The sequence below is a fragment of the Schistocerca serialis genome, chromosome 7 (assembly GCF_023864345.2).
Source record: "Schistocerca serialis cubense isolate TAMUIC-IGC-003099 chromosome 7, iqSchSeri2.2, whole genome shotgun sequence".
Lineage (NCBI taxonomy): Eukaryota > Metazoa > Arthropoda > Insecta > Orthoptera > Acrididae > Schistocerca > Schistocerca serialis.
Window position 1 is genome coordinate 26,868,650 of NC_064644.1, and position 16,530 is coordinate 26,885,179.

At 42.5% G+C, this 16,530-nt stretch overlaps 1 protein-coding gene across 1 annotated transcript in view; it reads right to left on the reverse strand.

The window, feature by feature from the left end:
• LOC126412593 (probable cytochrome P450 6a13) overlaps nucleotides 1–16,189 on the reverse strand; it is a 116,540-nt gene extending 100,351 nt beyond the window's left edge. The window contains exon 1 of the mRNA XM_050082255.1: nucleotides 15,445–16,189. Coding sequence (XP_049938212.1) covers nucleotides 15,445–15,767 — 323 coding nt within the window. The 5' untranslated portion in view covers nucleotides 15,768–16,189. The remainder of the gene's footprint in view (nucleotides 1–15,444) is intronic.
• Nucleotides 16,190–16,530: the final 341 nt, after the last annotated feature.

Sequence of the window (16,530 nt, forward strand, 5' to 3'; positions counted from 1 at the left end):
AGTAAAATGCTGCTTCTCGCATAAGTGTTTCGCAGCGCGCCGTTCAGTGCAGATTGTTGAACATCCGTGTACCCACGTAAACCCAAAGACACTATCAGTAACGATGTCAGGGGGCAGGTGATCGCCGAGATTCGGTCTAGGATCAATGGAAACATGTTGTCTGATAGAGTGAGTCACGTTTCTTGCTATGCTAGGCAAACAGGTGCTCGAAACATGCACCGCTACACCGACCAAGGTCGGTCATGGCGGTATTATGCTACAAGGAACATTTACCTGACCTGACCTGACCTGACCTTTGGTAGCAATCGAAGGTGTCACGAGACCTGTGAACTTAGCGAACGTTACTGATGTCTTTAAGACCAGAGCGTCACAAAATCCGTTAAATACCTCCGATAAAACAACATCGAGAATTATTGGGTGCTCCTAAGGTACGGTCTGAGTAACTATGGCGCTACAAGGGCAAGTATTTTTCTTTTAATTTCTATTGGATGCCTGCTGAAAGTTCCAACAAGATGCACAATCGGTTGCATAAACGTCTGCATCCGCATAATTCTAAGATTAATTCCATTCGGCCTATTGAATTTGTGACAATTACAAGAATGTAAGCAGTAATTTCGACAAATCTGTTACGGTAATGAAAGGAAGTTCACTTTAAATGAGCAATTAAAGGCTTGAAAACCACGAAGAAGAGGACGCGCCTACTCGTCAACGCCGTTTTCGTCCAAATTTGTGGTATATTCAGGATTTGGCCACAAATGAAAGTGATAACGGAAGGAGCTCCAGGTTGCCATGGGTTTAAAAATTAAATGCATGGCATGCGCCATTTACACTGATGTCACAAGTTATGGGATAGTGATACGCACTTATAAAGAGGGTCACAGTATCGGGTGCACAAGCTATGAAAGAACAGTGCAATGGTGCAACTGTTGCTCGTACTCAGGTGATTCACGTGAAAAGGTTTCGGACGTGAATATGGCCTCACGACCGGAATTAAGAGACCTTGAACGGGGAATGATGGTTGGAGCCAGATGCATGCGACGTGCTGTTTCTGAAATCATTAAGGTTCAAATGACTCTGAGCACTATGGGACTTAAATTCTAAGGTCATCAGTCCCCTAGAACTTAGAACTACTTAAACCTAACTAACCTAAGGACGTCAGACACATCCACGCCCGAGGCAGGTTTCGAACCTGCGTCCGTAGCGGTCGCGCGGTTCTAGCCTGTAGCGCCTAGAACCGCTCGGCCACCCTGGCCGGCGAAAATCATTAAGGAATTCAGTTTTCCGAGATCCACAGTGCGAAGAGTGAACCGAGAACAACACATTTCAGCCATTAATTCTCAGCACGGACAAAGCAGTGGGCCGTCAGCCATCACTTAAATACAGAGAGCAGCGGCGTTTACGTAGAGACGTCAGTGATAACAGATACACAACACCGCGTGAAATAACCGCAGAAAAATATGTGGGACGTACGATGAACGCATTCGTTAGGACAGTGCGGCGAAATTCGGCGTTAATGGGCTATGGCAACAGACGACCGACAGGAGTGCCTTAGAAGGGGAGGCCGCCAATTGTGAAATTCAGATTCGATTCATACTGCGCATAATAAAAGATCAGGGCCAGAGGTGTAATGTGGCAAAGCACCAAGATGCACTTCTCAGCCGTTGTCGAGAAAATCGACAGTTAAAAGAAACCGTTGCGGTGAAATACTCCCTACGATTAATGATTTTTCTACAGCGTTATACCGCAGCGGTAAGCGCTGGGGTTCGTAATCCGAAGGTCGCCGGATCGAATCTCGCACCGTGCAATATTTTTTTATTATTAGTTTTTTGCAATTCAAATATATATATATATATATATATAAACTATTAATGAATTGCATATGCATGTTGGTGAAGGCGGATCGCTCTCCAATTGTACCGCCCCCATTTTTCCGTTTGTTTAACAGGGTGTACCAAAGCTGTCCCGTCTGCCCTGATTTTCGACGATGTTATAAGTTGCGCTAGGGACCGCATCTACCTTCTTTGGAAGTTAGCAGGCAACTACGCTGTTATGTGGCGGCTCGTTTCGGCCGATTCAACATCTGTCCTTCAAGTGTAACGAGCGAGTAACGGAGTTTATATTTCATACCTGCCACAGCAAGTTTGTGTTCGTGGGGTCTCTATTCTAATTCAAACGTTTGACGTATTCGTTTCTACGTCTTCCGTTAACTATACGTGGTTAACATTATGAAGACAGTTAATAACTTTTGTGAAATACAACTTTGTTTGCGGAAAACATAATGATGTTCGAAGTCGCCAGTTTTTCCACGACAAACGACCTTTCAACAACTTATTATATCCATAATTGTTGCAACTGATTGCCGGGAATTATATATATATATATATATATATATATATATATATATATATATATATTACAAAAAACAAATACTAAAAAAAAGTCGCATGGGGCGAGATTCGATCCGGCGACCTTCGGATTACGAACCCCAGCGCTTACCGCTGCACCACCACGCTATAGCAAATTACTAATCGTAGAGAGTATTTCACGGCAACGGTTTCTTTTAACTGTCGATTTTCTCGACAACGGCTGAGAAGTGCATCTTGGTGCTTTGCCACATTACACCTCTGGCCATGATCTTTTATTATGCGCAGTATGAATCGAATCTGAATTTCACAATTGGCGGCCCCCCTTGTGAGCTAAAAGCACGACACCGTCTGCAGCGCCTCTCGTGGCCTTGCAACCGTAACGGTTGGACCCTAGGCGACCGCATCACCGGTGCCTGGTCAGATGAACCTCGACTGCACTTGCTAAGAGCTGACTGTAGGGTTCGAGTGTGGCGCAGAGCCCGTGAAGCCAAGGATGCAAGTTGCCAACATGACACTGTGCGAGCTGCTGGTGGTTCTGTGTTTACATGGAATGGGCTGAATCTTCTGGTGAAGCTGAACCTATCACTGACTGGGAATGGTTATGCCCCGCTACTTGGAAGTCATTTGCTGGCATTCATGGATGTCGTGTTCCCGAACAACGATAGAATATTTATGAATGACAATGCGCCATGTCACCGGGCCACAATTGTTCGTGATTTGTTTGAAGAATATTCTGGATAGTTCGAGCGAATTACTTGCCCACTCATCGAACAGTTACGGGACGTCATCGAGAGGTCATTTCGTGTACAAGGTCCTGCACTAGTAACACTTTCGCAGTATAGGCAGCATGGCTCAGTATATCTGCGGAAGAATTCCAACGACTTGCTGAGTCCACGCCGCGTCGAGTTGCTGCACTATGCTGGTCAAAAGCAAGTCCGACCCGGTATCAGGAGCTATACCATGACTTGTCACATCAGTATATGTGGGCGTAGGTACCAAGTAGAGGTTGGCGTTACGGAAAGAGTACAGAAAGCTATTCCGAGGTTAGTTGTGTAGAGTCCCCGTGCCGATTCTTTTTTCTTATTTTTATGTTACTTACGAAGCCCACGCGTACTACAGTAGTACAAGTTTATATGCCAACTAGCTCCGCAGGTGACGAAGAGATTGATGAAATGTATGATGAGATAAAAGAAATGGTTCAGATAGTGAAGGGAGACGGATGAGGAAGAGATTGATGAAATGTATGATGAGATAAAAGAATTGATTCAGATAGTGAAGAGAGAAGAAAATTTAATAGTCATGGATGACTGGAATTCGATAGTAGGGAAAGGAAGAGAAGGAAATATAATAGGTGAATATATATTAGGGGTGAGGAATGAAAGAGGAAGCCGCCTGGTAGAACTTTCCACAGAGCATAACTTAATCATAGCTAACACTTGGTTCAAGAATCATAAATGAAGGTTGTATATAACTGTAAAACGGAGTTTTAGAAACCAGGTTCTAAGTTGTAAGACATTTCAAGGGGCAGATGTGAACTCGGAGCACAATCTATTGGTTATGAACTGTAGATTAAAACTAAAGAAACTGCAAAAAGGTGGAAATTTAAGGAAATGGGACCTGGATAAACTGATAGTGCCAGAGATTGTAGAGAGTTTCAGGGAGAGCATTATGGAACGATTGACAAGAATGACTGAAAGAAAGACAGTAGAAGAAAAATGGGTAGCTTTGAGAGATGAAATAGTGAAGGCAGCACACGATCAAGTAGGTAAAAAAAGAGGGCTAATAGAGATCCTTGGGTAACAGAAGAAATATTGAATTTAATTGATGAAAGGAGAAAATACCAAAATGCAGTAATAGAGCAGGCATAAAGGAATACAAATGTCTCAAAAATGGGATCGACAGGAAGTGCAAAATGGCTAAGCAGGGATGGCTAGATGACAAATGCAAGGATGTAGAGGCATATATCACTATGGGTAAGATAGATACTGCCTACAGGAAAATTAAAGAGACCTTTGGAGATAAGAGAGCCACTTGTATGAATATCAAGAGCTCAGACGGAAACCCAGTTCTAAGCATAGAAGGGAAAGCAGAAAGGTGGAAAGAGTATATAGAGGGTCTATACAAGGGCAATATTATGGAAATGGAAGAGGAGGTAGATAAAGGGGAAATGGGAGATATGATACCGCGTGAAGAGTTTGACAGAGCACTGAAAGACCTAAGTCGAAAAAAGGCCCCGGGAGTAGACAACATTCCATTAGAACTACTGACAGCCTTCGGAGAGTCAGTCCTGACAAAATTCTACCATCTGGTGAGCAAGATGTATGAGACACGCGAAATTCCCTCAGACTTCAAGAAGAATATAATAATTCCAATCCAAAAGAAAGCAGGTGTTGACAGATGTGAAAACTACCGAACTATCAGTTTAATAAGCCACGGCTGCAAAATACTAACACGAATTCTTTATAGACGAATGGAAAAACTTGTAGAAGCCGATCTCGGGAAAGATCAGTTTAGATTTCGTAGAAATGTTGGAACACGTGAGACAATACTGACCCTACTACTTATTTTAGAAAATAGATCAAGGAAAGACAAACCTACGTATCTAGCATATGTAAACTGAGAGAAAGCTTTTGACAATGTTGACTGCAATACTCTATTTCAAATTCTGAAGGTGGCAGAGGTAAAATAGAGGGAACGAAAGGCTATTTGCAATTTGTACAGAAACCAGATGGCAGTTATAAGAGTCGAGGGGCATGAAAGGGAAGCAGTGGTTGGGAAGGTAGTGAGACAGGGTTGTAGCCTATCCCCGATGTTATTCGATTTGTATACTGAGCAAGCAGTAAAGGAAACAAAAGAGAAATTCCGAATAGGAACTAAAATCCATGGAGAAGAAATAAAATATTTGTGGTTCGCCGATGCCATTGTAATTCTGTCAGAGACAGCAAACGACCTGGAAGAGCAGTTGAATGGAATGGACAGTGTCTTGAAAGGAGGGTATAAGATCATCAACAAAAGCAGAACGAGGATAATGGAATGCAGTCGAATTAAATCGGGTGATGCTGAGGGAATTAGATTAGGAAATGAGACACTTAAAGTAATAAATCAGTTTTGCTATTTGCGGAGTAAAATAACTGATGATGTTGGAAGTAGAGAGGATATAAAATGTAGACTGGCAATGGCTAGGAAAGCGTTTCTAAAGAAGGAAAATTTGTTAACATCGAGTATAGATTTAAGTGTCAGGAAGTCGTTGCTGAAAGTATTTGTATGGGGTGTAGCCATGTATGGAAGTGAAGCGTGGACGATAAATAGTTTAGACAAGAAGAGAATAGAAGCTTTCGAAATGTGGTGCTACAGAAGAATGCTGAAGATTAGATGGGTAGATCACATAACTAATGAGGAGGTACGGAATAGAATGGGGAGAAGAGAAATTTGTGGCACAACTTGACTAGAAGAAGGGACCGGTTGGTAGGACATGTTCTGAGGCATCAAGGGATAACCAATTTAGTGTTGGAGGGCAGCGTGGAGGGTAAAAATCGTAGAGGGAGACCGAGTGATGAATACACCAAGCAGATTCAGAAGGATGTAGGTTGCAGTAGGTACTGGGAGATGAAGAAGCTTGCACAGAATAGAGCAGCATGGAGAGCTGCATCAAAGCAGTCTCTGGACTGAATACCACAACAACAACATGTTTCTTATACTGCAAATAAATCGAAATAATGTTCAGTCTATTGAATTTACCAAGAGTTTCTTAAAAGGTGAGAAAAATAAAGGCAAAGAAAAATTTTGGATTGCAAATTTCCAAGAAGGGATTGTAAGTTGTACACGATGACTTCATATGTAAAATTCGATACATTTATTATTTTGCAGTTGACGATATACGCTTGGCTGGGTGATCGCATAAATAAGGGGAAGCAGTGGGTACCTTGGGATTTTATATACGTTATAAACGCCGTATTTTTACAATTAATATAAAAATTTATATGGAAAACAAACTTGTTATACATGCACATTTTGGCAGAAAACAACGCGTGACGCATAATTCGGGCAAATACTGGCGAGGAAAAGTGTTGATTTACAATGGATTGCACTTTGAAGCAGTCTTCTCGGGATGTGACGTTTTTTGCTCCGTCGATGGGAGTATTTTACCTGCATTTGGAACCTATTGTATGTGTGCAACTGCCGAGGACTGCTCGACGGTCACAATCAAACTAACGGAATTGCAAAAACCCATACACTTTAGTTACAATAGCTACTTAGAAAGTCGTTTCCAGAGTTCTCGAGGACGCTGTAAGTACAAATCTTTCTTGGAAAATTTTTGTTGTTAGCAAAAAGTTATTAATAATTTTTTTATGTGGGCACATACCCCCTTCGGTGGAACTGAGATGATAATGGTGTGGTGGAAGTGGATCCACACGTTTCATGCTTGTGCCTTTCAGCAATCTGTCAGTTACGTATGTTGAAAACTGTGGTTTCTTTTGTGCCTCAACTTCGAACAATTCAGCCTTCCTCAAATCTGCTTTACGATGCACTTCTCAACCACAAAATAATGTTGTTCCTGAAGTTGGTGTTTTGCCGTGAACAGCGGAATGACATGTGCCACTTGACATAACAGTCACCGATGCCTTGTCAGGTTTGTCATAAGCAGTGTCTGGATCAACTTCTTGGGATCTAATTTGGTCATCCCTTCATGACAATTACCTGTGTTTTCGAAACGAAACGTTAGCGCCGCTCCATGTCGGCACTAATCGACAGTCACATCAAGGGGCAATGACCTGTCTCCGGGCTGGGAAACTCTGGGAGTCTCTTCGGCGCGGTGGTTGACTGGAGTGGGGCAAGCCGGAAGCATGGCGGACGTGGCGTGGGTGGCGAGTCGAACGAACTCCCGGCAACAGGTGGTAGGCCTGGACATCTGCTCAAACAGTGTCACTGCAGAAGTATTAATACTTTGTCGGACAACGTGATATCTGCATTTTGTGGCGAAGTAAGCACGTAAGAAGCCGACTTTTGAATTAAGGAGTAACTGCACTGTGCCTCCGCAGTTAGATTACTGAAGAAGGCCCTTGGAACTGTTCACCGCCGCTATCTCTTGTGAAATACCGAGTACGGTTTGTGGTTCAGAGACAAGGTGCTGAATTTAATAGCGGTCAGTCCTTTGTAATGTGTCAGGGGTGTTTTAAATGGAACGCTAAAGATATACTTTTAAGGGCCACAGTAGCAGACTGGTGTTTCTCTAATAGCTTTGGTAGCACTCTGAAGCCACTGACATCATTATGTGTGTTAGCGTATTATTTGTTCAGCTGATGAAATGTTGTTGTTTCCAGTGATAACATACGCCCATTGCAGGTTTATGAAACCAGTGTCTATGTCCTGTGTATATGGGGGCATGGTCTTTGCCAATAAACTCCACCGTAAAAGAATAACATGCTATGTACGCGTTCTATGCTGCTGACTTAATGCACAGGATAGTGGCAGCGGTTTTGGCGTGCCACAACAGAAGGCAAGTATCAATTTGTATTCCTTACAGATTTCTGTATTTTGTGTTAACAGTGTTCAGCTGCGGAGTTCTGCTCTGGATCGAAAGAGCAGATGGTTCCATTAATAAGGCTCGTTTTGTAAGGAGGATTGTACAATTGTTTTATGAAAGTATGATTGTACTACTGTTTTATGAAAGTAATAACTTTGGATTCTGGATTTCTTCTTTTTAAAGATTATTGTCTAAACATCCTGTTGTCTTTGATTATCACAAACTATTTTGCGGTTCTTAAAGGTTGGAAACTGTCTTTTGATAAGATTTTGCTGAAGAAATTCAATTTTTAGTAGCTTCATCCTGTTATTAGATTTATATGGAGAAACACCTGACTATCAGAAACTATTTTGCAGCTCTTAAAGGTTGGAAACTGTCTTTTGATACGATTTTGCTGCATAAATTCAATTTTTAGTTGCTTCATCCTGTTAGTTATTCTTATATTAACTTGCAGTCATTACGTGTCACTAAGTAAGCTATTTGTACTTGAGGTTACTATTGTGCAATTCGAAAAATAAATATGACCTTGTACTGTATACTCAACCAAGAAACTCCACGAGTAATTATTTCTGGCCCCTACTCCCTGCTTCCATAACAACAGGCAGTTTGGCACAAAACGGATCGTGTACCTCCATATAAATCAATAATCCACCCTCGTTTTCCAATAGTTTTTACCATTGTCCACTCAGGCGTTCCATCACTCCAGCAACTACGCATTGAATGGCTGGTATTAATCCAAGTTTCACCTGGCCACAATATACTTTCAAATGCCACAGCCATGACTCTGCGCAATCTGCAACACCATGGAGCAACATTTGACCTTTCCATTAATGCTCTCCATCAGTTAAACAATGAATAGCTGAAGCCTATGTCTTTGAGCCGGATAAGCAATAAAATTTTGCTGCCTTTAAAAGAAATATCTGTCTGAAACGAACCTAGGAATTTAGATAGTTGGGATGTTCCGTACTATATAACATCCATATACACTGCGGTGCCAAAGAAACTGGTATAGTCATCCGTATTTAAATACGGAGATGTGTATATAGGCAGAATACAAAGCTGCGGTCGGCAACTCCTATATAAAGCAACAAGGTCCTGGCGCAGTTGTCAGATGGTTTACGCTGCTACAATGGCAGGTTATCAAGATCTAAGTGATTTTGAAAGTGGTGTTGTAGTCGGCGCACGAACGATGGGGCACAGCATCTCCGAGGTAACGATGAAGTGGGGATCTTCCCGCACGACCATTTCACGAGTGACCATGAACATCAGGAGTCCGGTAAAACATTAAATCTCTGACATCGCTGCTGCCGGAAAAAAAATTCTGCAAGAACGGGACCCACGACCACTGAAGAGAATCGTTCAACGTGACAGAAGTGCAACCCTTCCGCAAATATCTACAGATTTCGATGCCGGGCCATCAGTAAGTGTCAGCGTGCGAACCATTCAATGAAAGATGATCTATAAGGGCTTTAGGAGCCAAAGACTCACTCACCTGACCCCAGAAACACCTCCACTGGGCTGTTGATGACTGGAAACGTGTTGCCTGGTCGGACGAGTCTCGTTTCAAGTTGTATCGTGCCGATTGCCGTGTAACAGTATGGAGACAACCTCATGAATACATCGACCCTGCATATCAGTAGCGAACTGTTCAAGCTGGTGGAAGTTCTGTAATGGTGTCGGCCTGTGGGGCGTGTGCAGCTGGAGTGATATGGGACCCCTGATACATCTGGAAACGATTCTGACAGGTGACAGGTACGTAAACATCCTGTCTGATCACCTGCATCCAAGTCCATACTGCATTCCGACAGACTTGGGCAATTCCAGCAGGACAATGCGACACCCCACACGTCCAGAACTGCTACAGAGTGCCTCCAGGAATACTGTTCTGAATTTAAACACTTCTACTGGCCACCAAACGCCCGAGACATGAACATTGTTGAGGATATCTGGATGACTTGCGTTATGCAGTACAGAAGAGATCTCCACCCGTTCGTACTGTTACGGTTTCATGGACATCCCCGCAGGATTCATGGTGTCAGTTCCCTCCAGCACCACTTTAGACTTTAGTCGAGTTCACGCCACGTCGCGTTGCGGCACTTCTGCGTACTCGCGGGAGCTCTACAAGATGTTAAGGAGGTTTACCAGTTTCTTTGGCTCTTCAGTGTATGTGACGACGGTAGCATCTTTCTGCAAATCGCCCAAAGCTGTCAGTTGTTTTTTTTTATCGACAAAGCTGTCACTTGCTTTTTTCTCTACCGTTTTTTCCCTGGTGTTTGCAGTCTTTTTAAGCCACTCTCATCACAGTCAAATGGTGCTGTTCTTTGGCTATCTTTACAACAGTGTCTTTGATTACTTCCAGAACTTGCCTTTAGCAACCTCTTCGACAGCAGATGAAGCTTGCTTTGCTTGCAGAGTAACTTCCTAAGACGGCTGTTGAACTGCTGTGGGTCTCTTTCCATCCCTGACCACGTCGCTCGAAATGTACTTGTCAAGGACTACAGTCAGTGCCACAATGAAATATACGCCGTTGTCTATATCAAGTAAAAGATACTATTCTAAATATATATTTACATGTAAATAGATGTTATTATTAACTGCACAATTAACTAATAGTTAATGCAATCGCCACTATTATTGAAACTTCCTGGCAGATTAAAACTGTGTGCCCGACCGAGACTCGAACTCGGACCTTTGCCTTTCGCGGGCAAGTGCTCTACCAACTGAGCTACCGAAGCACGACTCACGCCCGGTACTCACAGCTTTGCTTCTGCCAGTACCTCGTCTCCTACCTTCCAAACTTTACAGAAGCTCTCCTGCGAACCAAGCAGAACTAGCACTCCTGAAAGAAAGGATACTGCGGAGACATGGCTTAGCCACAGCCTAGGGGATGTTTCCAGAATGAGAGGTACTGGCAGAAGTAAAGCTGTGAGTACCGGGCGTGAGTCGTGCTTCGGTAGCTCAGTTGGTAGAGCACTTACCCGCGAAAGGCAAAGGTCCGAGTTCGAGTCTCGGTCGGGCACACAGTTTTAATCTGCCAGAAAGTTTCATATCAGCGCACACTTCGCTGCAGAGTGAAAATCTCATTCTGGCCACTATTATTGACTATAGCGCGGCACTTTATTGAAATGGTTTTCACGAGATTGTCGGCATATTCCCTCGGTAACGGTCTCCATATCGATCTGATTTTACATGGCGGCTGCTTGAAAGTAAATATTACTGTCTTTTAAGGATACAGTGTACTTATAAATGGTGGAAAAATCAAATTTTTTATGACTTTATTAAATTCTATTGTCTTTCCTCATTACATTGATATATACATTATAGGCTTTCACACGAGAAATTACCTATATATATAAAATTTTAAAGTTACAGTCATGTATGCCACCACACCCCCCTTATTTCTGTTACAGAAACCAGTACCATTCCGAAAATAGCTGTAAACTTTCTGGTTACAGCGATTATACGTATGATACATTGTATATGTTGGTAATAGTGCAGGTTTCTGTTGTCTGTAAATGATTTCTTTTGCTAGCATTTACTTTTGTTTCGCTGAAGCAGTTTATTCACGTGTTGCTGAATGTTTGTTGCCCAAGTGCTACATATATTTGTGGAAGTATATATCCTTGAGGGCGCAATAAATACGAACTATGCCACTCATCGATAAATAAAAGGAAATTCCGTGGTAACCAGTTCACAAACAAAGCAGGCCACACTGTTGAAACTAGCCTATGTATCACTTCTACAGGGAAGAAGCTCTCACATGGCACTCCACCCGGTGATTCAAATTTTTTTGTTAACAATGACGCTGTTCGTACTGGATTTGTTGTTGTTCATGTGGGCATCTTATCTTCTTTGAAGAAGGAAGAGGCGAAATGTAAACAGCGTGATGGTGTAGGCTGTCTGGAAATAACTGAACAACAAAGTAGCAGGAATGGTTTAGCGTCAAAATTAGTTGTTCTGTGTAGATCCTGCAATAAATCTACCTCGAAAATGACTTCGAGCATTGTGCATAATTCATATGATGTGAATTTAAAGTTGGAGTATGCAGTGCATGCAAGAGGAAAAGGGAAAAAGGCTGCTCAAAAGTTTTGTGGTTTGATGGAGCTTCCTTCTCCTCGCAGTAAGTTCAGAAAGTACATAAAAATACTTTTCGGTGCCTTGACGGTTGTGTCTGTAGCATCTATGAAACGTGCAGTAGAAGAAACTGTAAATATTAGTGAAACCAGGGACATTGGTGTTGCACTTGATGGTACATGGCAACGTCGAAGGCATTGTTCCTTGAATGGTGTTGTAAGTGCTACTTCTCTGGAAAATAAAAAAGTTGTTGATGCTGACTGCTTATCTAAGTACTGTCACAACTGCCATGGTAACACTGAAAGACACATTGAACATCAGTGTCCTAAGAATTACGATGGTTACGGTGGAGGTATGGAGTGTGATGGAGCTCTAAAAATATTTCAGAGGTGGGTGCCCGTTTATAACGTTAGATATACGAAGTATCTAGACAAATGAATGAGTTCAATATTTACAGTGATCCTTTGGTCACAAAACTGGAGTGTTGTGGATATGTGCAAAAGACGATGGGTGCTATATTGAGGAAGCTACGAAGAGAAATGAAAGGAAAGTTGCTATCTGATGGAAAATCTCAGTCTCGCCGAGGCAGATTGACAACTGAAATAAACGTTCTTTAGAGTTATTATGGACTGTCCATTAGACGAACTGCACCTCTTCATGATGTTATAGCAATGAGAAAAGCTGTGTGGACCACCTACTTTCATAAGTTGTCCACATATGACCAACCTGTTCACAGACTTTGCCCCAAAGGAGCAGATTATTGGTGTGGTTACAAAAAAACAAAAGAAAGCGGTCAGATATACCTTCATAAGCATTCTCTTCCTGAGCCTGTTATGAATGAAATAAAAGCAATTGCTGGAGACCTGACTGACCCTGTTTTGCTTAGTAAATGTCTTCATGGGGGCAGTCAGAATACAAATGAAAGCTTCAACCATTGCGTTTTGGAAATATTACCCAAGAATGTTTTTGTAGTACTAAATACATTGGTGTACTAGATGCAGTGGTATGTTTCAATGGTGGAGTGATAGCAAGGTTGGTAATCCTGAGAAATTTAGACATAAAATATGGCTGCAATGTGGAAGATCAATTGCTTGCGTGTGACAGACAACAGGTGCATAAAGCTGAGAGATTCGCTCTTCAAGTTACCAAAGAAATAATAACTGTTAAAAGAAATTCCAAGAGGTAGCTTGAAGATGAGGAAATGCTGCAGGATGAAGACTATAAGACTATGCTTCGGAAATGTCTGAGACGCAGTTTAATTGGAGTCATATCTTCATTTGCAATTTCCTGCAAGTTATATTTTTCAGAATTCAGGTACAAGTACTTCCCAAAGTTTATAAAGCATTGCTCTAATTTTGTGTAACTTGGAATAGTCCATACTTATGTATTAGACCTAAGCATTATTACAGAATCAACCAAATTATAGAAAAAATAACATCTTTATTAGGAAAAATTTATCCTTGTAATATACATAATAGGTGGAACTAAATAGGTCTATTACCTCAGCCATCATGTCATGCATATCTCGTAAAAATTTGCTCTCCTCCAAATGTATAACACTGGATTAAATGGTACCTCAATTTGAGGAAGCATTTTGGAAAAAAAAAGTTGCATCAATTTCTTTGTAATTTTTTTAATAACCCTAAGCAGGATCAAAAATATTCAGAATACTTCTAATTTGTTTAGAAAGTGTGCTGCATTACCTGATATTAACAAAAATCTGTAAAGCACACACATTATAAACTGTGCCTGAAAGAAATAGGTGTTGATTTTTACCTAATACTGAGCTGGAAAAGTACTCTGTATCCTTAATCTTCATCTAACCGTACGAGGAAACATTTCCGATTGGATTTGCATCTGGAGACAATTCAGGCCAATCCATGGTGGACACTCCATTGTCTTGTTCCCATACACACATACATACATTAATCCTTGTCTCATAGATCATGAATACGACATTTCGTAATGCTGTGGAACGTGTCACATTACCATAAGTTGTCACTTTAACATGTTGTACAAAGATGGCTGTGACGTTTCGGATCATTACCCTCTTGACGCACCTAGTTTGCCTCGTTCGCATCAAACAGCTTCTTAACGGACCTGAGACGGTATTTTTGATAAATACTGCATATTTTTCCAGCATTTAAATTGGCTGTAAACAAGTGCAAATAGCCAAAGCTGCAAGCGACAAGACAAAGCATTCAGCTCTCACACTGTTTGTTTATACACTGTGCAAGACCGCATTGAGTACAGATTCGAGACCAGTATCAATGTCGATTTGGACGTTACATTTTAAATTATGGCGTACACCTGGTTGTGGAACTGATTGCATTGTACAAAACGTTTGAATTTTATCTGTTTTTGGTCCACCTATTCGCCCTAAGAGCTGAATATTCTATACTGCGGTAAAGAATATTAGGGAAATATCTACTAGCTGCGATTAACATTACACTATACAAGTTGGACACTAAATTAACGTATAGTTCTACGACCTCATCGATGTGTTAACACATGGCAGTGGAAACTGGGCAAGACAATAATCAATCAAGAGTAGATGAGAAGCTGTCCGAGTGAGATTTTTATGATCTGTGGCAGACTACACACAGCTGTAGAAAAAGTTATACAAAAATTATGATAAAAAGTATTAATGACAAACAGAAGGAACTGGAAGTATTAAATATAAATGATAGAAAGCAAGACAGCAAATTAAAATGGAAAAAGTATATTATAGGAGTAGACAATAACCGAATGCCAGTGATTATACTTACGTGTTGATCCGTCGAATGACGGAAGGTAAGAAAACCTCTCACGAGAACAAGGTACTAGACCTAAGGGCTATCTCTTGAAGATTATGATGATGGTGGGCAGAGGGAGCTGTAGAGAATACAATTTCTAGGGGAAGCAACGTTTAGAATATACATAACAAGTAAACGTGGTTATCGGAGTGTTTGCTACACGGAGACGAATGGATGGACACAGGAAATAGCGAAATTAGTCAGGAGACAGAGCAACAAAGAAGGCACTTTTGGTTCACAGAGAATACATTTTCTAGGGGAAGCAACTTTTAGAATATACATAACAAGTAAACGAGGCTACACAGAGACGAAGGGCTGGATACAAGAAATCGCGAAATTAGTCGGGAGACAGAGCAACAAGGAAGGAACTTTTGGCTCAGAGAGAATACAATTTCTAGTGGAAGCAACGTTTAGAATAAACATAACAAGTAAACGAGGCTACCGGAGTGTGTGCTACACAGAGACGAAGGGCTGGACACAAGAAATCGCGAAATTAGTCGGAAGACAGAGCAACAAAGGAGGAACTTTTGGCTCAGAGAGAATACAATTTCTAGTGGAAGCAACGTTTAGAATAAACATAACAAGTAAACGAGGCTACCGGAGTGTGTGCTACACAGAGACGAAGGGTTGGACACAAGAAATAGCGAAAATAGTCAGGGCAACAAAGAAGGCACTTTTGGCTCACCTGGCATGGAAATATCTCTCGTCCCACAGGTTGACCTTCTTGATGACTTCAGGGTCTCTGAGCAGCAGATACGGTCGGGTCATCAAGTAGAAACCTCCGACAGGGCACCCTTCGAGGCGGCGGTAGACGTTCTCGATCAAAGCGGCGAAGCTCTCCCTCATGAAGAAGAGACCAGCGGCGTTGCCGAAGAGGAGCGTCGGTTGCACGTAGGGGACTCCCAGTTTGCGCCAGTAGGCGTTCACCTCTCTCAAGAAGACCACCAACAACAGCAGCGTCAGCCCCAACAGGAGGAGCGTCAAAGGCCATCCACTGAGGTGCCACATTGTTTTCCGCTACTGCGAAGACTGGACTGTGCTACACCAGTTCACCACTGGGCGTGTACTCTGGTTCCAAGCGGGTTATCCGAAGCGCGTAACAGCGAATCCTGACGCTTGCACTTCCTATGAGGCACGGTACAGGTATTCATCACTCTCGACACACACCTTGTGACGTTAATTCGGTTCATAGCAATCTCGCTGACTAGCATTACCTGTTCCGTTCTAGTAGTTGCACATTTTTACACTGACCTACAACGGTTTACTTCCGCAGCCTTGCAACTTGTCTGCGATGTGGGAGCGTTCTATTTCCGCACCCGCTGTGAAAACCGCGTAACCGCCCTTTTTAGGAACGCATCCACGTGAGACGAGGCGTTTGTTTGAGGGAGCGCGGGGCGACGCGGATGTCCGCTCCGCGCATGCGCCGTGCACTGGCCGGCGTCCGCCCGCCTCGCACATTTATAGCGCGTCACGTCTGCGCCAGGCGCGCCTTTTTGCTTGCTTGCTTGCTTGCGTTGCGCGTGACGTCACGGTGAGTCGTCATATCTGGCGGTCTCGCGCCCAGTTAGCAAACTCTGATGCAACAGCGGCTACACTGAACGCCGCTGCGTCTGCGCCCTTTCCGTTTGGTGGATTATCTCTCCTCTCTCCGGTTCTCTCTCACCCTGAGCTTTTCCTCGCATTTAGAAGTAAACATTTTGTTTCATTAGTCAACATTTAGCTAATTCCGCACTATTCGGTCGTGTGAAGCTACATCACCATAAACATTCTT